At 43.3% G+C, this 18,173-nt stretch overlaps 1 protein-coding gene across 1 annotated transcript; it reads right to left on the bottom strand.

Annotated features, from left to right (window-relative positions):
- Positions 1–322: 322 nt before the first annotated feature.
- LOC117801782 lies at positions 323–18,140 on the bottom strand. The gene is made up of 4 exons (XM_034657275.1): positions 18,015–18,140; positions 7,247–7,403; positions 3,136–3,681; positions 323–1,569 (listed from the first exon to the last, which is right to left on the bottom strand). The coding sequence occupies exons 1-4, from the start codon at positions 18,138–18,140 to the stop codon at positions 1,475–1,477; spliced, it is 924 nt and encodes a 307-aa protein (XP_034513166.1). The 3' UTR covers positions 323–1,474.
- Positions 18,141–18,173: the final 33 nt, after the last annotated feature.

The raw sequence follows: 18,173 nt of genomic DNA, 5'->3' as shown, positions 1-18,173 counted from the left end.
CCTGTCAGTCCTAGAGGGCTCACCCCATGTCAAGTTGGATAATTATCTTACAAAGCTTACACTGAGAGAAGATTTACAATGTACCAGGGACTGTTCTAAGTGCTTTGTATACATTCTCTCATTTAACCCTCCTAACAGCCCTAGGAAAGAGCCATTAACAGCATTATTATAACCATTTTGCAAATAAGAAAATCGAGGCACAGAAGGTTAATTGGCTTGTCTAAAGTCAGTGTTGGGTAGGGAGGGAGGCAGGATTTGAACCCAGCAATCTGGCTCCAAAGCCCTTGTTCTTAAACACTGCAATTTACTCCCTCCTAGATAAACACCTCCAGCCTGGGGCTGTCTCCACAAAGCCCTATTAGTGGCTGGGACCCTTCGGACGCCTGCTGGCCTAGAGCTGGCTCATCTCTGGAGCCACTGCCAACCCGTCTCAGCTCAAGGCCCCTCCCCCTGTCAGCCTGCCTCTCCAGACCCTTGTCTGGTAAAACACTGCTGCCTGCCCTGTTGTGGCTTGCCCGGGGCGCACCTCACCACAGCTGACAGAGGCTGGTGCTGTGGCCGTTCCTGGTTAGGGATTTGCTGTCCTGCTGCTGCAAAGACCTGACTCTTCTGCCCACGGGGGATGGAAGTGTGGTCCCCAGACTTCATGGCACGATGTAGGGAGGAGGACTCCGCTCAAAGAAGTCTTGCTCTTTTAGGTCGACAGGTTTTCCTTAGAAAAACCAGAATCAAGGTCCAAAGGGGCACAGGTGATTGTCATGGTGACCCTGCGCAGACTTTGGCACCCCCCCCCATAACCACCGACCTGGCCCCTAGTGACACACACGGAGGAATACTGCAACCCTCCCCCACCTCAGGATAAGTCCCCATTTCCTCGTAGTTGGGGACAGCCTTTAATTTCCTCCCCTGGTTGAGAGAGGATTAGAGTTTAGGCTTTGGGGCTGGACTAGGATTTGAGTCCTAGTCTACCATTCACCAGCCTGGTGACATTGGGCAGCTAGCCACTACCCTGTTGTTTTCTTAAATCTAAGATGAGGGTAGTAATATCCACCTCACAATATTGTGAAAATGAAATGAGAAACAATGTTAAAACTCACAGGAGATTGCCTAGCATAAAATAAATTTCAATAAATGATGACATTATCATTTTTGAGTCTTTTAAAAAAAATATTTAATTTATTTATTTGACACACAGAGAGAGAGAGAGAGAGAGAGAGAGGGAGCACAAGCAGGGGGAGAGGCAGAGGCTCCTGACACGGGGCTCGATCCCAGGACCCTGAGATAGGAAGGGTTGAAGGCAGATGCTCAACCAACTGAGCCACCCAGGCACCCCTAATATTTCTGAGTCTTAACCCTGGTGGCTCGGCCTGACCTTGGGGCCCCCAAATCCTTATAGTTTTTTGAAGGGCTTGAGGGTGCCTTCTGTGACTAGGATGGCTCATAACCTATAGTTTGCTCTTGACCCACCTTCAGTTTAGGTCCTGACTGGAGAAACATGGGTTTGATAACTGAGAAAGGTGGCGGAAGTGGCGGCGGGGCTGAGGAGAAGCCCCTCACCCACAGCTGGTGCTGAAAAAGTCCAATTTGCCAGTTAGCTTCCACCTGCAGAGAAATGTGATTTGTGCTGTGCCCAGGCCCTGCCCAACCCGAGGGCCAACCCTGGCAAAGCCAACTGCTTCCTGGAAGTGCATTATTGCACAAGCCCTACTCCTACCTCACCTCCCCACTGACATCCATTCTCACCTCCTAATATTTCAGCCACAAAAGATATGCCTTTTGTCAAAACTTCAGCCATTCTTTTGCCTGGCTTTTCTCTTCAGGTCCCCTGTGCAGGAGCTATTTCTGATTTGCATTGCTGATAAATGCTTGTATTTCATACTCCACACAAGACTCAGAGGAAGGACCCAGGTGGCCAGACATTTCACAAATGAGAACAAGTGCGAAAGGATGGCCAAGGAGATGGTTCTTTATGGGTGAACGAAAGATGCCAGGGTCCTGACCTTCAAATACTGTATGATCAAAATTTTGCCTTATAGTGAATGTATATACTGGCGCCTGGGTGGCTCAGTCAGTTGAGCGTGGGATTCTTGATTTCTGCTCAGGTCCTGATCTCAGGGTCCTGGAATAGAGGCTGGCGTTGGGCTCCTTGCTCAGTGTGGAGTCTGCTTGGGATTCTCTTTCTCCCTCTCCCTCTGCCCCTCCCCCTGCTCTCTCTCTCTCTAAAAAGAAGAAAACAAAAACAGACTTTATATTAAGGGTGTATGTGTTGGGGGGAGTGTGTAAAATCCACACTCAGAGACAAATTGAACATACTTTTTTCCTGCTTTTCCTGCATGCCTTTTTATTATAAGCAAGCAGCCCAGCACCCAAGACATTACAGTTTGTGATTTCTTCAGCTAAGATGGCTTGACCTATATATAAGTATAAAAATCCCAGCTAGCCCAGACTTTCTGAAAGTGGAACTGTATAACACACTTCCCTGATATAAAATGCCATGAAACCTTCCTGGTTTTTTCCAGGAACCCTTGAGTCCTTAAGGGGACAGAACTTAAGGCAATGGGAAGAAAAAAAAAAAAAAACCCACACATGCAAATGTATTACCTGTGAAAGAAAAACAAAAGAAAGTAGAAATTGGAGGGAGCAATTTATGAGAGATGGAAATAAAATCAACACAGGAAAGGACAGGGGAACCCAACGGAGGCGCCAACCAGAAGGGAGAAAGTACCGTGGGGGCATGGACACACACACACACACTGAAATTAGTGTAAAGGTGACCACGTTGCTTGTGTGAGTGGAAGAGAAGGAGGAATGGAGAGAAGGAGATGGAGACAGAGAGAGAGAGAGAGAGAGAGAGAGAGAGAGATTGCGATCTCAAGATCTAGACCGGGTCAAGCTGGAAGAACAGGCAGAGTAAGGCGCGAGACAGGGTGGGGAATCCCAGAACAATCTGTTTACAAAAAGACAGGCCTATGGAAATTCCACAAGTGACTTTAGAGATTCAAATCCGAAATAGAAAAGGACCCAAACACACACGCGCTCTGGGTGTGTTTTCACCAACTGCTGATGTTCCATCTAGACGAGAGGAAATTCTCCGCGGCCTTGAACAGACACTTTGGAGTTTAGATTTCAACAGACCTAAATCGTCGTCCACGTGGCCTCCTGTGCCCAGGGGCCAGCCAGCGGCCGCGATCCCGTCGGGCCGGGACCCCCACGGGAGCGCGCCGTGCGCGGGGACTGCCCCCTCGGAACTCCCCTCGCATTGGCCTTCTGCCCGGGAGTCTCCGCTTCCCCGGCGCGCTCGGGTTATTGTTCTGCCTTCGCCGGCAGGGAGGAGGGGTGGGACGGGGCGGGACGGGGTGGGGGGAGCAGCCGGAGGAGAACCGCGGCGGCGGCGCGCGGCTGGCACGCGGGCTGGGGCGCCCCGGTGCACGGCGCCCCCGCTCTCCGCTGAGGACGGCGCGCCCGGGAGTGGGTCTCCGCGACCTGCGGCTGAGCGAGTGCAGAGGCCGCCTGGCGCCTCCCCTGGCCCATTCCCCTGCCCTTCCCGGAGCTCTCCCGCTTCCTGGGGGCCGCGGGCGCGGGCCAGGAGCAGGAGGCCGGGTAGGGCGTCCCGGTGCAGCGCCGAGGCTCCTGCGGCCGCCCGGGCGCTCTCAGCTCGGGGGAGGGACGCTATGACGCACCCTCCCGGTATTAGAACACTTCACCTTCTATTTATAGATACTCCTCCGACCGCAGACCCGGCTCGCCCTCTCTCTCCTTCCCTCTATCATGAAGGAGGGAACGAAAAATCCTACCTAGAATAGGAGATCCTAATGCACAGTGATAAGGAAGAATTCTATTTTGCGCATTCCTTTATTACTGCAAGTACTAATTGCAGGTCTAGTGAACTCTCACTGGCATAGGGAATTACCAATTTTCTGAAGCTTTAAAACCTACACGACTTCATTTTACATGTCTCCTGAACATGTCAAATAAATTTGTCTCTTGTGGGTTCATGAAATATGCGCCGAAAATTTGCTCAAACGGGTTAAGACGCAAACCCATTGAATTCAGGGAAAAGATGTTTCTGTCTGGCTTTCTGTATTTGCTAAATGCCAACAATTCAAGCTGTCGAATTTATTTGGGAGAGGAAACATATAAAGGGAAAATATTGCACATTTCAAACAAAAGCAAAGTTTGTCTTAGGGCTTTTTGGGGTTTTTTGAAATTGTGGCTTTCGGATACTGACTTTATGCTTTTAGATGTATGCTATCTATATAATTATGGGTGATTAAAATAATTCTTACCTAGTTGCATTCACATTTGCAGTAATTAAAACAGGGAATTTTTTCAAACTGCAAATTATTTCTCATAATTTGGTTGTTTGTGCTGCAGTCAACTGAAGAGGAAGCCTGAGGATTATCTTTCATCTCAGTTTCTGTTCAGTTTCACTTTCTAAACTCCTGAGTCGACCAACGAAATACTGCCTTTTAGGTTTATTAAGGAAAAAGACATATGTACATATAGCCCTTTTTAAAGACAATTTTTTAGAGGAACTTTAGGTTTACAGCAAATTGAGAGGGATATACAGAGATTTTCTGTACGCCCTCGACCCCCACACAGGCACAGCCTCCCCCATGATCAACATCACTCTCCAGAATGGTAAGTTTGTTACCAAGAATGAGCCTACCTTGACACATCATAATCTCTGAAAGTCCCTAGTTTACCTTCAGGTTCACTCCTCATGTTGTACATTCTGTGGGTTTTAACAAACTTATAATGACATATATTCATCTTCATAATATCATACAAAGTATTTTCACTGCCCCCCAAATTTTCGGAGCTCTGTGTAGGCCTATTTTTAAAAGCATAGCTAAACCACAGATGGGTTACCATGCAGGTAATTCTAAGACAGCAAACTGCAAAGCCAAATAATAGTCAATATGCCATTCTTGCTAACACCTAGTCTATAAAGTGAGGAGTCTCTGTAATAACAGTTTTATAACATGATTTTGCTGTGGAGGATACTGTATCCTAATACTGTGTAAGTATTTGATGAAGTTAAAGAATGACTTCGATAGCAACTGTTAGAGCGCACTGCAAAACGTCCCTTGTGAAAGACAGTTTGGCAGTAACCATCACATTTCAAAATGCTCATGCCCTTGGACCCATCAATTTCACTCTTGCGAGTTTATGCTACAGAGGCAGTACATACATGTGATTGTTGCAGCGTTTGTACTAACAAAAGGTTAGAAACATAGAAATGTCCTGCAGTAATGGTATATCTATATAATGAACTATTACAGAGCCTTGAAGAAGATTAAAGCAATCCCTTTTTGTACCAATTAGGAAGTACCTCCAAGAGGTGCTGTTAGGGAAGAAAGAAAGATGCAGAAACAATATAAAATACCATCATTTATAGTTCAAAAACAAATATAAATGCACCTATTAACTTTTATATGTATTAAATGTGTATATATACATTTCAAAAGAATATGGAAATATTAATGAAACTGGTAACAATGTTTGCCTCTCAGGAGGGAAGAGGGAGGCTAAAATGGGAGAGAAACATTTTCTATTATCTATCTTTTTGTATCTTTGAATTTTGTTCGGTGAGTATGCACCATTGATTACTTTTTTTTTAAACTAAAAATACCTTTAAATTTCTTTATAAATTTAACCACATATGATAGATCTCTCTCTAATTTGTAGCAGTTCTATATTTGGGATTATTATTGTCATTTTAGAGAAGTTTACTGTGTGGAAGCAAAACTGAAAAAAGCTAAGCTAAGCTTTTATCCTCAGGACTCTTTTAACCTAGCTCTATCTGATCTATGAATCATCATTGAAATGCTTCTCCCAGAGGTTGCTAGAACTCTATTACCAGTATTTTTAAAGAAAACGCTCTGTTGTTGATTTTTTCCCTCTATTCTTAGGGAGTGTTATGAATGGGAGCAATGACAGGGTTAAAGGTCTATTTAGCATCTATTATAAAATAATTACTTAAAGAGATTTATAATTCACCCATTTTATTTTGCACCAGGCTATGACTTAAAACAAAGTCTTATTTAACAGAATTCATACTTCCTCCCATGATTTTCTATAAGAAAGATCAATTGGTTAGATTTTACAATATTCTAGGGAGGTAATGTGCACGGAGTCCATGTGCCTTCATTACAAAAGAGAAGAAACAGAGGCCTTGGGGAGACTGGGGGGGGGAGGTGCCTTCTGAGGTGATAGCAGATCAGCCAAATGATTTCTATTTTCAGTTTCATTGTAGGTGTTTTTTTTTTTCTTTCCAGCTATAGTGAGATATAATTGACATCCAACATTGAGTGCATTTAGGGTGTACAATGTGTTGATTTGATACCCTTACATATTGTAAAGTGATATTGTAGGTATTTCTTACTTAAGTTCATGTAAGTTTATGTTGTTACTCTTCGGGGTAACAACGGGAATGGGGTAGGATTGGTGTTGCCAGGGTGGTTTCCTTCCGAGGGCCCAGCACCAAAGCTCTGTGATGAGGATGACGATGACTACAAGGAGGAGGAGGAAATGTGTCTTCACACAAACAAAAATATCCCACATTTTTGTGTATGCAAACTAATGTACGCAGAGCACTTTGCCAGAGTCACGCACTTACAAAGTGCTCAAAATAGAATTATTATTGGAATGGGGAGAAGTTTACAATAGTCTCCTGGGTCACAAGTTTTGTTTGGGGTCATAGGATAAAGCTGCCTACAGACCATATGTCACTTTCTTAAGAACTGCAAAGGCCCCGTGCAATGCCTCCCACTTTCAAGTCCCACCAAAGAAACCACTTTCATGATTTGAACTATCTCTAGGCACCAGCTGTAATATTATTTCTAGAGGGTTTTTAAAAACATTCATTCAAGCTAACTCTGCTCTCTACCTTAGCTTTGCTCTAAGCAATAATCATGGCTTTTAGGTGTCAGTAGTATATATATATATGTGTGTGTGTGTGTGTGTGTATTATCTAATATACAATATTAGATAAAATGCATTATGTATATAATATTAGAATAAAAACTGTCTGCGAACCTGCTGAAAGAATCTCATGCAGCATATCTACCCTGTTGGGACGCAGAAAAGGAGCGCTCACCTGGCAACTGTTTGACAGTATTGCCCCACCCCGCAGAAGACCCTGTGAGACACTCGGCAGCTACTGCTCCCCCTCAACATCCTCCATTGGGTTTGGGGTGGCTGCCCCGGAAGCTGGAAAACATGATAATCACCTGCTGCTCACGCTGCAAGGCCGACGCTGTCCGAGCAGAGAGCTTTTCCAGTTCCCGGCCGTGCGTGATTAGACCCGTGTATAGCCAAGTGTCTGTGTGTCCGTATTCTGGCTTTCGCTTACATTGCTGCTCAGAAATGCCACTTCCAGATGAATGTTCTCCAGTCACCTATTTCAGAACAAGATCAAATTGTATGGGTATGAAGAGGTTGGGGAGGGTGAGAGTATTTTGGGGTCAGAGTCCCGGTATGTGTGACCTGTCTGGGAAAAGCCGCAGGACACAGAAGAGTGAGGTTGTGGCAAATGGTATCTTATGGAACTGGCCTAAGATATATTAGCCTATATGATACCATGAATACAAAAGAATATAGGAAAAGTGCAGTTTTAAAACAAATAATTCATTGGACACTCACGTGTCCTGCTGAAGAAATAGAATATCACCAGCCCCTTAGAAGCACCTGTGTGTCCATTTCTGAACATATTCATCTCCCTGGCTTCTCTCAGCAACGAGATTTCTGAATTTTGTTTTGCTTTCTAGTTGTAACGGTTATGTACATATTCCAGAAAAACATAGCATTTACAGTTATCTGCCTTTGACCTGTAAATAGATGGACTCTTTGGTGACTTGCTTTTTTCACTCAGCATTCTATTTGTGAGTCTCATCTAGCCCTTTCCTCTCTCTCCTCATTGCAGACCTCCAACCCAGATCCCCTCTGGTATGTTCACATTTATCTCCTGTCCAGCCTCTCGGTTGACAGATTCTTCCCTCTAGAATTCTCTGGGCAAACCACCACCAAATATTCTCCCTTAAATGTTAAGTTACCAGGGCATCTGTGTGGCTCAGTCAGTTGAGCGCCCAACTCCTGGTTTCTGCTCAGGTCATGGTCTCATGGGTCCAGGGATCAAGCGCTGCATCAGGCGCCGCGCTCACCGAGGAGTCTTGTTAGGATTCTCGATCTTGCCCTTTTCCTCTGCCCCTCCTCCTGCCCCCTCTCTCTATAAAATAAATCAATAAATCTTTAAAAAAATTTTTTTATAAATGCGAAGTTACATGTAAAACTGTTTCCTAGCAGCATATTCAGTGAGAAATGTTTGTTACATTGACAAATTTTGTACAAACATATATTATAAAACACATTTGGACCAATATGTTAATGGTGGTTCTCTCTGGACAGTAGGATTATAGATAGTTTAATTTTTTTCTTTCTGATTTTCTGTATTTTTCACATTTTCAGTGAATAAAACGAAACATTGAAAGTGAGGTTCAGGTCTTTTCAGTTTTCCACCTCCCAGTGGTTTCTGGGGTGTGACTGGTGGAAAGCGAGGAGTGTGGGGCCCAAGAGCAGAGTACAGAACCCCCTTTCTCAGAGACATATTCCTATTTACAGCTCTGCTTTCTGTCTCATCCCCCTCCCCGCTCTCCAGAGCATCGTTCTCTCAGCTGAGGCAGGACAGCCTGGCCCTTCATCCGTCCTTCCAGACGGGGCCAGTATCATGGATGTGTCATCGGTGCAGCCACACGGGGCCCCACACTCAGAAGGGCTCTTTGCTGTATCGACAATCTTGATTTTATTTCTGAACCTATGTTTTGTACGTGAAGTGCCATGGGACAAGGGGGCATGAGCAGAGGGCTCACGGATGTCTGCTGTTCTTGCCCCCCCAGGAGCACAGAACTAGGGTTGTCCCACGTGCTCAGGAGTTCAGCAAGTTGCAAGTGTGTCTCACCTTTGATTGAGTAAGTGGGGGTGCTGACAGCCTGGAGAGGTCAGGCTTTCTATTCAAACCAGGACTTGTTTTGAAGGCAGAAGAAAGGGCAATGGCATTCTAAAAACATGAACAAGCAAAGAACCTTATCATATCCTTTCTTACTTTTAATACTGTCTCTAGTAGGCAACCACGTAGGCTGAAAACAAAGGCAGAGAAGGAAAGAGAAATATGGGGCGCCCCGTGGTTCCTTTTCTTTTCAGTCTTTCCTTTACACAGCTGTAAGTTGAAGGAGAGTGCTGGTAGAATGTGCACATATCAGCAAGTGAAATAAAAATAGTTGAATTAGTTTTGTGAGGTGTGTCCATTGTCCTGGTAAGAATAGCACACATATGCACGTACGAGCTGCAACACGCGAACTGGACAATTTCAGTGATTCTGCTTCTAAGTTAAATGCTCTTATATTTGCGTTTAGAATTGGTATTTCACGATAGAAAAATGAACAGTAAAATTCAGCTAATAGTTTAGTTTTTAAATTTTTCATTTACTTAGAATACCATTAAATACATGTTTTAAAAAACGTGACAAGTTGATAGAGAGACCGTGGAAGAAAGAGAAAACCTTTTTATTCTAGTATCTTTAACAGCACTTTTATCTTGGCTCCACAAATTGTACTTCCAAGTCCAAGGTTTATGTTGCCTTGAGGCTTATGAAAACTCAGATGTTTTCTCTAAAACTATTGTCTCTGCTCTGAGTTCTTAAAGCCCATTTCAAGACCTGCAAGTCAAGAGTTCACTCTTCTTTCTTTCTGAGTCTCTGTTGCACAATATCCGTACCCTGAGGGAAGGGACTGGGGTATAGGAAATGCAGGGAAAGCACACTGGTTAAAATCTCAGAATAGTACCCTCTCTATAAAAAACAAAAACTGAACTACACCTAGCAACTATAAATTTCTTGAAGGCAAGGACTTTCTTTCTCTCCCCCGAGCTTCCATAGTGCTTTCCTGTAATAGGTATTTGATAACTGTTTGTTCTTTTCCTCAGTGTTTGCTCAATTAAATTTAAAACACTCTTTTCATCAAGCTATGCCAGTTCTCAAACACCTTCAAAGGCTCCCTATTGCCTTATCCTATAAATTGATACTCTTAACCAGGCATTTAAGGTTCTATAATCTGGGCTCCATCTGCTTTTCTAAATACATCTCCCAAGACTCCCTACAACTCAGTAAGTAATTGTTGAACAAATATGGAGTGATTGGATTACACAGCTTCTAGGAGTTAGAAAACCCACAGATGGATAAATCGTTAGACCTTTTAGGGTTAGATTTATGTAATAGAAGTCAGCTAACATTGATGCCCCAATACTGGGTGTCACAGCCCCCGAATGGTAAACGTAAGATACGCGATCCTGAGAACGGTCATCCCTGCAGGATCACATTCTGGCTTCTGCAAAAACCAGAGATCCAAAGCTAGCCGGAGAGAAGCCTGCCGCTGTGGCTTAGATCACCTGGAAAGGGTATGGTCCGCGGGGCCTCACAGGGCTGCTCTGCGGAGCTCCCCACCTGGGATCAGGCAAGCTCCTGCATATGGGGTTTTGAGGGCCATGAATTCATAGCCATTACTACGGGTCAGAATTTCATATGCTAGTAATGAGCCATTAGGAAAGCTTTGGGCAGAGACAGGCTTTTAAGGCAGTATAATCCAAGCAGGGGCTATTCTCAGTACACCTTTGTGGGAAACAATTGGGCTTCCCAACATGCCTGCCCGAGGAGATTCACGACCTGAGAGGGCGCAGAGAAACTTCAAGAGCTGTCGCAATCACTCCCCCGTGTTTAGGTTAGAAAACCCCCAAATCTTTCAGAAAACGCCCCATCTATCCCCAGACCTTCTGGTAACTCCTTCCCTTGTTTATCCACCCTGATTTCAGGGCGCTATTTCTGATCTCTAACCTAGATCTCTACAGCTCATTATCTTTTTTCATCTCCTCCCTCCCCATCAACTTTAAAAGGCCTTTGTGTCTACGGCTTATTGACACAAAGCTAATATTACAATCACCGCTATTGTTTCATCCTTACGGTTATTATTAGTGCTGCGGCACACCAGGAGGTATATAAAAATACACAAGCAAACACATTTTTAGGTCAGACTTGAAATAAAGCTTTTTAAAAATCCACTAATGTTTGGGTGTTTCTCACTTGGAAATGGGGAAGTCAGCAGATGTGAGTGGTAGAGTGGCAACAAGGCTGTACAGGGTTCTGTATCTCTGGCTGGGGCCCACTCTTCAAAAGCTATCGCTCAATTCCCACCCGGCTGGAGAAGGAAACTTCCCACCAGATGCATGTATATTAAATATGTGTGGGGAAGCGGGGAGGTGATAGGGAATGCCGTGGCAGGAGACGCTGTGGAAACCTGCAGGAGTCTACTTGGGGTGGAGATGGGGGGCTGTATGAAAACATGCCACGGGCTTCATGTGAAAACTGGAAGGGCATATTTGAGTCAGAAGGGAGCTGTCACAGCACCTTCCTTATCCTTCCCTCAAAGTGCCCCAGCTAAGAGCAGAAACGAAAACCATCCAGAGGACTGTGGCTTACAGGATCTTGTTGTTTCTTACCTTTTTCACTTATAAAACGTCTTGAAGATTTATCCATGCTATAAAATGTACATTTAGGACATTACTTCATGTTATTCCATAGCATCTGCTACATTTTACTTACCTCTAGGACAGGTGTTCTGTACCTAAGTTTGCCTACAATCCACCACTAGCTCAAGTGCTGCTGTGATGAACAACTCCAGTTGTGCCCACTTATGGACCCACACAAGCGTTTCTTTCTTAGTGGTGTGTATCCCCAGGAGCGGAACTGCTGGGCCATCAGGAAAACATCTGCTACATTTGATGACGGATTGCCAGATAACTCCAAAATGGCCGTACCGGGGCTTAACTCCCGACAGCAGTGTAAAGGATTCATGCTCCCTCCCATCCTAGCCAGCACTTGGTGTTATCCACCTTTCACACGTTCGTCTATCTCATGGATGTAAAGAAGCATCTTGTTTTACTAAGCATCCATCTGAGCATCAGCGAGTTTGTCTATCTCTTCATCTACTTTTTATTTTCTCAAGGTTCCCTTCTGTAAATTTGCCTCTTCATATCCTTTGTCTATTTTGCTACTGTGGTCCCCCCTCCAATGATTTGCAAATAGTATATTCTAGATATTAATCTTTTGTTGGTTTTAGCCTTTGGAAATACCCCTCAATCTATCAACTCTCTCTTAAATTGTCTATGATGTTGTTGTTGAACAGAAAACTTTAATTTTGATGCAGTTAAGTTCATCGTTCTTTTGGTTTTATAGTTTATGCCTGTAGAGTCTTGTTTAAGAAGACTGTTCCTATCTTAAGTCTAGGCTCCAAAGCTATTCTGCTTTTAATCTCTATTGGCCTAACAGGCTTCCCTTTCCTTTTTAGGCTTTGTTAATTCATTAAGAGCTCACCTTTACATAGAGTATGAGATATGGGTGCAACTTTATTTCTCTCCATGGTAAAGTAATTTTCCCGTACTTATTTATGAAACAAAACCTCTGTGTTAGATTGGATTATTGTTCTCGATCCTTCATGTCTTCCCTGCTATTGAATTATACAGCTATGCCCTTTGCCATGCAATTTTGTAGCACATTCTACTACTGATGTTGGACTTGGCTGTGTGACTTACTTGGCCAATGGAATGTTAGAATATGTGATGGGAGCAGAGGTATTCAATGTGTTTGAGTGACTTGGCTTCACCTCTTGAGCTTCTGTAATTGCCAGAATGAGACATGTGATGAAGACCTGAACATAACCTGTGTCCTGGAGCTAAGCCCAGTGAATTCAGCGGAGCCCAACCAAAGCTTGATGGATCCAGATGAGATCAGCAAATCTCCATTCACACACAGACCCAAGAAGGAGAAAAAGCAATAGCTGCTATAAGCTACTGGTTTTCTGGGGTTGTCTGTTATGCAGTGTTATCATTGCAGCAATAGTTGACTATCTCAACGTGATTTCCTTATAGATTTGTGACGTCACCCTTATCACATACCAAGTTCTTATAGGTAAATGGTTTGTTTCTGAGTATTTTATTCTGTCCCACTATTCTACATGTCTGTTACTATCACTTAGAATATGTCTTACTATATGGGAGGGTAAATTTCCCCTTTGATTTTCTTTTTAAAAAATGACCAGATTATATGGAATTTAGTCTTCTATATGCGTTTTAAAATGTTTAAATTCCTCAAATTCTGCTACAAGTTTGAATGGTTTGCACTGAGTTTATGAATAAATTCTGAGATTATTGATATCTTAACAACGTCATTATCCTATCCACAAACATTATACATAACCCTATTACGGTCTTCTTTGAGGTCTATTAACAAAGTTAACATCTTTTTCCATAAAGGTTTTTGCATTCTTTCTTAGGTTAACTGCTAGAGACTTTATAGTTTTGCTGCTATTGTAAATAGTATCTTCCTTTCTAGTTTGTTAATACTAGTGTGTAGGAATACTTTTGGTTTTCATGAATTGATTTTGTATTTGGGGATCTTGCTGTATCAGTTAGGATGAGGTTTGGCTATAAGTAACATCACAACATACATATGTGTGAACGCACATAAGCTAAAATAACCGTAGCATGAATTAGAGGTTTACTCAGGAAGTTCAAGAAGACTTGAGGTAGATATTATAAGGCTAGGGCTGGTATACCAGATAACTTCTGTCTTGTTGCTCCGCTGTGTGTGGCTTCCATACCCAAGATCAGCTCATGGTCTAAGATAACAGCTGAAGCTCTAGCCATAATGTCTTCATCTCAGATGGTAGAAAAAAGGATGAGGCATACCTTCTCCCTTCTAGGATTTATGTACCAATGCCACTTTTAATCTATTACCTGGGACATAGCACTACTTACCTATAAGGGATGCTGGCAAATGATGTCTTTGTTCTGGTCGGCCATGTGTTATGCTAAAAAAAGAAAAAATGTAGTACAATGGAAGAAAGGGAGAAAAGCATCTCTGTCACCTTGCCGATTTCTTTGATTATTTCTAATAGCTTGTTTCTATTGGGTATTTTATATCGTTGATCAGGTTACTACAAACAATCCCAGTTTTATCTCTTTTCTTTGGATTCTTCTGTTTAATTTCCCCTTCCTTTTACAAATCTTATCCTGTTAGCCAGGACTTTCAGTATCATGTTAAACAGTAGGGACATGTTTGTCTTGATCCCACACTTAAACGCAATGTGCTTTAAGTAAATCTATTAATTAATAGTTTGTTGTATGTTTTGGTCCTTCATAAAGTTAAGTAAATTTCTTCTTATTCTTAATTTTCTAGAAGTTCTTATTGTTAATAAGTGATGCACTTTCTCAAATGCTTTTTCTCTCTCAGTCTTTTTGAGATGAATTACTGATAAGTTTTCTGCTATTAAATCATGCTTGAGTTTCTGGAATAAACCCTACTTGATTTATTATATTTTCATGATAGATAGCTAGGTAAGAAGCTAGAGAAATGTCTAAACTAAAGATAGGAAAACGAGGCTCAAGGTTTTTCTTAGTTCATTCGAAGTAGGCATGTTGGATTTGGATAGCTAATATTCTATTTAGAATTTTTGTACTTACACTCACAGGTGAAATGGGCCTATATTTTTCTTAAACTGTCCTTTTTCAGATTTAGAATCTAATTCTGCTAGTTTCCTTTTTTTCTGTTTCTGCTTCCTTTTGCTCGTGCTGTCTTTTTTTCTTCATTTGTTTTGTACTTTGGATTGTGAGCTCATGCTTGTCTTGTTTCTATCTGTGGGGATTTTGAGTCCTGGATTGAATTCTCTATTCTCAATAAAGAATGTGCTTTAGCTTCCTGATCCGCGTGGGTAGTATATATTCAAACTAATTTATAACTAGCTTATAATCCAATTGAGATCAGCTACAATCATATAAATATCTAAATAGCAGTAAAAGGGAAGTAGTTTATAATCACATATTGCTCATATACTTTTTATTTTAGATTTTAAAAATTATACATGTAACTCTAAATCATAACAGATTAGAAAGTAAAATAAGTAAGCAGAAGGAAAACTAGATAAAAATGAACTAAATCCTGCTTATCTATGACAAACACACTTAAAGTCTTCCTAGACTTTTCCCCAGGTTCCTATTTAAATGTTGCATGTGTGTACTTTTGAGCCTCTCAGTTAGGTCTGAGACAACAAAAATCTCATATAGTACTTTTTTTTAAAAAGATTTTATTTATTTATTTGACAGAGATAGAGACAGCCAGCGAGAGAGGGAACACAAGCAAGGGGGAGTGGGACAGGAAGAAGCAGGCTCATAGCGGAGGAGCCTGATGTGGGGCTCGATCCCTTAACGCCGGGATCACTCCCTGAGCCGAAGGCAGATGCTTAACCGCTGTGCCACCCAGGCGCCCCCCCCCTTTTTTTTTTTAATCATCACACTTCTTAGTACAACATTAGTTTCACTCCACTGGTTAGAAGAAAAATTATGGTAACAATATAAATGTATTTTTTGTATGGTGAAATTTGAATTTTGAAATGTGACCCCTACATATGAAAAATTCTATCTCTGTGCACTTTGAAACTATAAACTAGTAAGTCTCACACATATCATAGGTTCATATATAACATCGATTATGGTGATATTTTTAAGCTTATAAAATTATCTGACTTCTCTATACTTTTAAGTGTCATGGTTATAAGGTATGACTATGATATTTATGAAAGACAATTTGCCAGCTTTGCCGTCTTTTTCAGGAATCGCCCTGCCAGTGTATAATACAGACTTGTGTACAAGAAATATAGAAAGGGAAGTGATCGTAAAAATAAGAGCCTGGAAATATATAGGAGAAAGGAAATAGGTATGTGTGAGAAAGGAAAATAAGAAAAAAGAAACAAATACGGGTGCTCAAATTTCCAAAAGGAAAGAATAAATAGGGGTTCTCAAATCAAATGCTTATTTTGATATTTTAATATTTATTCAAGTCACCTGGGGTATTTGTTAAAAAAGCAGATGCCCAGGTCCCACCTACAGAAATGATGATTCAATAGATCTGAATGCAGACCCAGGAATCTGGGTGGGCCTTCGACAACCATTTAAGAAATACTGGAATTGAGAGAGCACAGAATTAGAAAATGACACATGGTAGAGACTGAAGGCATGCCAATAAGGGGGTAAGGGGGCAACTTCTGCCACAGGATGCTAAACCTGGATATTTGGAGATTCTCTGAAAGATCCTAGTGTATGTCTAGACTCAAAATCTTCTGTGTTATTAATACAGTATGTAAGATAACACTTTAACCAGGACTCAAGACTACAGGCTGATGGGACGCCTGGGTGGTTCAGTCGAATAAGAATAAGCATGTGCCTCTGGCTCAGGTCATGATCCCAGGGTGCTGGGCTTGAGTACCACATGGGGCTCCTTGCTCATCAGGGAGCCTGCTTCTCCCTCTACCTCTGCCTGCCATTCCCCCTGCTTGCTCTCTCTCTCTCTCTGACAAATAAATAAATAAATAAATAAATAAATAAATAAAATCTTAAAAAAGAAGGAAAGAAAGAAAGAAAGACAGACTATAGGCTGAAGTCATGGAGTAGGGCTAAAATCAAAGAGGTAAGAGGTATCAGGCTGAGTATCACAGTTAGGGCTCAGGGGAAGGATCAGTACCCTGAAACGACAATAATCAAGGAAAGTCTCAATATGGCTAGAGTAAGCCTTTGTGTTTATTATCTGTTATCTGAATTTCAGACCACTGTAGGTTTTAATCTCATAATTATGAACAAAAATTATCTTGCTCACTTCAAGACCCTAAATCAACTCTTAGTTCTCTCTGGTTGACTTGTCTATGAAAAACGGATATCGGGTATTCTAAGTGGATTTGAAAATCTTTTTGTAGGCATGCAATAATTTGCCTTTCCTTGGTTTTTTGGTAGGAAGCAATTGTAAATTTCAAATAGCGTGCAGAAATGCGCCTTGTGGGAAAGAAAGTGGATTTTCGCCAGTGTCTTTGCTTTTGTGAGCATCTCTATTCAGGTTTCTTGGTAATTAAAGTTGCTTCCAAGTAAAAGTGCATAGAAAGTGTTAAGGTCTGTAAAATGATTACTGGACAGTAGGCAAGGAATGGGGGAAAAGCCATAGCTCCTGGGAATGAGCAGCGAGAAGATCAAGCAGTGAGCGCTCCCTAGCATTGCCATCAGGGTACCAGGCGAGGACGGTGGGCAGAGAAGTGGGAGAAAGAGTAGTGCGGGAGGGAAGGTAAGGCATAGACACGTATTTAAAAAGCAAAGCCCATACAGCTTCGTTCCTGCCAGGTTAAGAAGTGCCTTTTCCAGAAGCTCAATAAAGAAATGGTATGTATTCGGGAGCTGTTTCAACCTGTCCACACCCTACCCTGACTTCCCCAGAAAACAGGCAAGCAAAGAAGCGAATGCCATTGCCAAGCCTCGGGTCTCTGGCTTCCAGCTTCCTCAGGTCCCAGAGCACAGCCCCGCAGGACCTCACAAGGAGCTGTCTCTCAGAGTGGGCACTGCAGGGATATGGGGCAAAGTTTTGATCCGATTCACTCCAAATTTGGTTGCCCCTCGCGAGTGGGGTTTGGCCACAGGGGCTCCCCAGCAGCGCGAGGCAGACAGAGCAGCAGCAGCCTGCAAGCTGAGTAAGGAGCCAGCCTCCGCCGCCGCCTCCTCCTCCGGTGCGGAGTCGGCAGCACAGCCAGTCCCTATCGCTGTCACGCCGCCAGCAGCGCGGCCCCTCCGCCACCCCCCCTTCCCCCGCGCGGCCCCAGCCCTCACACTGTTATTTGCGTGACTGACCCGAAACGGGCGGGGAGGGAGAGGAAGGCGTTGGCCCGCCCACTCCTTCCCCTCTGGCTCGGGGCGGCACCTTCTCCTCCTCATTGGTCACACGCTTGCGTCCATCACCCCCACGCAGCCTTCGGATTGGCGGAAGGCGCACTTCTGGCGCTAGGAGGGCAGAGTGACTCCGCCGGTCTCCGGCGCCTCATCTTTCCCTCCACCCCCCACTTCAACGTCCACCCACCACTCCCCACCCCCCACTCTACTTCCCCCGCCCCGTTCGCGGCAGTGTCCTTAGAAGACTCATTGGGCCAGGGGCGAAGCCAGCCGCCTATGGAGCCGCGCCGTGATTGGCCGACGCCCACGCCCGTCGGAGCGGCGGGATTCGCCATTCGCCACTATCTCCGCTCCGCTCCCCGCCCCCC

Source organism: Ailuropoda melanoleuca, chromosome 4, assembly GCF_002007445.2.
Source record: "Ailuropoda melanoleuca isolate Jingjing chromosome 4, ASM200744v2, whole genome shotgun sequence".
Lineage (NCBI taxonomy): Eukaryota > Metazoa > Chordata > Mammalia > Carnivora > Ursidae > Ailuropoda > Ailuropoda melanoleuca.
The sequence above is the reverse complement of the archived record's forward strand: the minus strand, read 5'-3'. Positions and strand labels throughout refer to the sequence as shown.